This window comes from Oncorhynchus mykiss, chromosome 25 (genome assembly GCF_057628025.1).
Source record: "Oncorhynchus mykiss isolate SJ-2025 chromosome 25, ASM5762802v1, whole genome shotgun sequence".
Classification (NCBI taxonomy): domain Eukaryota; kingdom Metazoa; phylum Chordata; class Actinopteri; order Salmoniformes; family Salmonidae; genus Oncorhynchus; species Oncorhynchus mykiss.
In genome coordinates this window covers 28,672,671-28,677,034 of record NC_143046.1, presented here as the reverse complement: position 1 = coordinate 28,677,034, position 4,364 = coordinate 28,672,671, and the positions used below count along the sequence as shown (strand labels likewise).

General features: G+C 41.3%; 1 protein-coding gene across 1 annotated transcript; it reads right to left on the bottom strand.

Annotated features, from left to right (window-relative positions):
* Positions 1 to 755: 755 nt before the first annotated feature.
* On the bottom strand, positions 756 to 3,240 carry m1ip1 (Mid1-interacting protein 1). The gene is given in 2 exon segments (NM_001165231.2): positions 756 to 2,114; positions 3,111 to 3,240. A coding segment is annotated over 1 exon segment (495 nt). The 5' UTR covers positions 2,022 to 2,114; positions 3,111 to 3,240; the 3' UTR covers positions 756 to 1,526.
* Between the last annotated feature and the right edge of the window lie 1,124 nt (positions 3,241 to 4,364).

Below are 4,364 nucleotides of genomic sequence, written 5' to 3'. Positions count from 1 at the left end.
CCGACCTCACTACTGCGCTTGTGGCTAAATGGAAGCAACTCCCTGTAGAAATGTTCCTACATCTAGTGGAAAGCCTTCCCAGAAGTGGCAGCTGTTACAGCAAAACTCTATTAATGCCCATTTTGGAATGATGTTCAACAAGCAGGTGTCTACATACTGTCGGTCTTTTAGTGTATACCAAAGTTCATGAACTCATTAAAGCAGTCGTACTTTTGACTCAATGGCATACAAAAGCACTAAATCCATTATAAAGCTCAATGTCCTTAACCTGGTCCACTTCAGCAGAAATGTTGCATCAGAAATCACTAAGGGATTAAACTACAAACACAAAGCAAGAAATTGTAAATTTTGCCCAGCTAAATATTACTAAAAGAGTGACACTATGCCAACTGTCAAGTTGTATTTTCTTTTTTAATCCAAAGGTATTTTCTAGGGCAAGTGCCAGGGCTCTTACCACTTTCATACTGTTAAGTCAATTCCAAGACTTGCCCAATCCTACTTTACACCCACAAGGAGCCTGTAGTGGATTTAAAGTGCATCATGCAATTAATTGTACTGCGCTGACAAATCAGTGCTCATGTTGGAGCACGTCACCCTCACATTCCTACCAGGACTATGCAACAGAAAGTTCAAGTGAGATCACGCATTAAAACCCATAGAGATAATATAAATCTTGGCTAATATGAAAATGGTATACACAGACCCTTGGCAATTAATTAATACACTGAGGTTTAAAGCCATTGCGACACAAATTTGAACAGGTGAAGTTTATTATTTTATAGTTGTACTGCATTGCTGCCCAATATAAAAATTGAAATATCCAAGGACAATACATAACAATTAAGTGGTGTTACAGAAGTCTGACAAAGAAAAGTAGGTTGCCATTCAAACAAAGTGTACCAAACAGTAGGGGGCATCTGAGCAGGACTTTGAGTTATAAAAATTCAAGGCACGCCACATTTCATCATGAGCAATAAGATGAATAAACTTTATATTTTAAATAAAGGCGCTTAAACAAGTGTCCTTTACATTTTAAGGAGGGACAGAACAACCAGCATTCCAAATACTCCTAGTCAAACCTTGCGAGACAGTTAAAGACATCCAATTCCACTGACATACATGTGAATCCACAAATTAATGTTTGGATTTGAAATGAAGACTATGGGAAGTTTGTACATCTACCAGAGCCATGTGTCAACTAGACTCCAAATACAATCAGAAAACTCTAACAGCCAATAATCGTAAAATGTCAACCTGATGAACTTACAATCAACTGTTTACAGAATCAGATATGACCTTACAGTCAGGAACATATGCAAGTGTCAGATTGGTATACATTTATGATTAGTGGAGGCTTGGGAAGCAAGTGACAGAGTGGGGGTGGATTGTTACTACTCAAGACAGGAGTCAAAGAAATCATAAGGTAGTTGCGCTGGTCAGTCCACCACCCTGTTGCACTAGGGGCAAGAGGTCTTCCATGACACCACGGTTTGAGTCACGCAGACCAGGTTCAGGCAGATGGGACCCTATCTCATGAAGTTAGCACCTCCGATTTCCCTCTTGTAGCGGTTGGTGAGGTGGTCTGCTTGCACTGTGAGTTTTGACAGGACGCCAAACAGTCCCCTGAGGTGGTAGTGGAACTGGCCCTCCAGATCTGAGCTCTCGTCGACAGGGAGCCCCCTGGTTATCGATTGCTGCTCCTCTTGCTTGACTGCCATTTCCAGGAAGCTGGCCCCGCCGCTCATCTCCCTCTTCAGCAGGCCCCACTCCATGTCATTCTTTATGGACTTGAGGAGGAGGTAGTGCTCATACATGTCCCTCTGCTTGTTAGGGTAGGACAGCTCATTGTTGTTCTCCACCACCTCAACCTGCTGGCTCTCCTGTTCCTCCAGGGGCACATCCCTCAACAGGCTGGGCACCATGATAGTTTCATCCATGTTGTTGGTTGCAGCAATGAAGCGGTGCATCACATTGATGAGGGAGTTCTTGTTGCTGGCTGGGTCACTGCTAATTTGCATCATTGCAGAGGTTTAGGGTAGACTTGGGTTCGCAGTTAACAGGTGGAGTAAGGCAGTGTTTCTTGATGTTAAGGCCGACTGAGGAGCCAAATGCCACTATGGGAATAGAAACCATGAGAAAAAGGTAGAAAGAAAGTTGCACCCTAGCATGAAAACCCGACGTTAAATTGCAGAAATAAGTTTTTTGATCAGTAAAGTTCTCACTAAGGCCAAATATAAATATTTTTACTTTACCGGTTGTCGGTCCTTTTGAAGGGTAGGAATGTGACGATGGCCACAGGAAAGTAGAATTACGTCGACTTCTCAAAGCACCGTTAACCGTAGTGCGTACAGATTTATCACCCGAAGAATACGCACAAGATGGAATATATGCACGAGAAGAATGCATACTTGCAGAGCGTGTGCTTCAGTACTGCACAGGCTTTAGGTGTTAAGTCTGAACGCACTACCAGCGCTTTGTAAAGTTGATGTAGCCCAATTTTACTTTCCTGTGGATACAGTCTCACATTACTCCATGCAAAAGGACCAACCGGTAAAGAGTTATTACATTTTATTCGACATTCTGGCTCGTAGAGGTTCCGAGAGGATTTTCCAAACACATTTGCGGCATTAATCCAGATATATCAGTGTCTTGGCAAATTGCGTCCTAGAGCTAAAACAAAAGGCCTTTGGTCAGAAAACAGACGATTAAAACAGGCAGGCATCCGCCTACCGAGAACGCACTTAAATGCACGGCGCAGGGTAATTTCAGCTGGTCGAACAGGAGATAGCCCATGTCGTCTAGTTAACGGCGGAATGAACAGAATGAAGAGACACTTCATAAATAGCTTTAACCTGACTACCGCATCCCAGAGTAGGCTATGGCGTAGGCTGCTAAAGATACAGAATATAACGTCTGCACTAGATACCTATTTAGATATGGCTCTGGTCAGCACTAAAACGAAGCAAGGTGGCCTACGCTATCGAAAGCACTTTGTTCCTGCAATGTAACTAACCAGCAAAGCATCATATAGCACTTCCTGTAAACGCTTGTCTAGCATCCATTTAGCAAAAAGGTGAAACAAACAGTCTGTCTAAAACCAAAATACGGACCTGAGCAAATGTTTTCTTGATGGTGCGTTGGAAAATGACAATTCCAGTACTTGCTCAGGCTCCACCAGCCTGGAAGAAAGGTATAAACTTCCTCGGTTGTAGCGCTGACAGACTAGGGCCTTTATAGTGTGGGCGCCGGCTAGAAAAAAACGATATTTTCCCCTTCACATCAATGGTGCAATAGGATGGTATTGAGGAAATGGGGCGTTAACTTTAGGTGATTGGCTGTGAAAAAAACCAATCAGAGACCACATATTATTTCCTGAGCATGTTTGCAACTAACCTAACGTAGCAGGCGTAAAGTAAACTGCAACTGTCTTCAGCAACAGACGCCCAGTAATGTTGTTACCATAGACATCCTACCTTGGGATTACTTTATCTAAGGATCAACAGGAAAGATGCTCTTTAAATTTTTATACCTATTATTGAAAAAAAACAAAAAGAAGTTGAACCATTGGTTGCAGAGGGATTTATCCTTGAAAGGTCGAGTATTGCTTTCTAAAGCTGAAGGCATCTCCAGACTTACTTATGCAGCCCAGTCCCTATATCTTGACAACAAAATAGGTAGTGGTTGACCAGGTGCTTTTCAACTTCATCTGGAAAAATCGTACACATTATATTAGGAAATCTGTCGTTATGAACTCATATGAATATGGTGGACTCCATTTAAAAAACTTTTTTTTTTAGATTTTCCTACTTTGAATAATACTTTTAAGATAAATTGGGCTAAACATTTTTTAAAGAATCCTACTTCAATTTGGAAGTTCATCCCTCGTTATATCTTCTCCCGTTTTGGTGGCCTCAATTGTATGTTACTTTGTAACTATAACGTTGATAAGATTCCTGCAAAATTATCTGCTTTTCACAGACAAGTATTCTTAGCGTGGTCGTTAATATATAAACATAACTTTCCCCCGCATAGGTATTTTATTTGGAACAATAAGGACATTTTATATAGAAACAAGTCTTTATTTTTTAAGAACTGGTTCAATAATCATATCCTACTGGTGAGTCAACCTTTTAATGCAGAAGGATTGTTACTCGATTATGAGGAATTTTTATCTTTACAAGATCACTGTCACACCTAGAGAGTTCGCCATAGTCTGATGCTATTCCATCTGGAACTCTCATGTTATTTAGAGGTGTAGCCAGACCTCACCTTCTTGACCTGCCCTCGCTTAATCCAGTTGACTCTACAATAGGGAAAATATGTTTCTTCTTGCTACCTCAGAACAACAGGTGCTTTATTTCAAA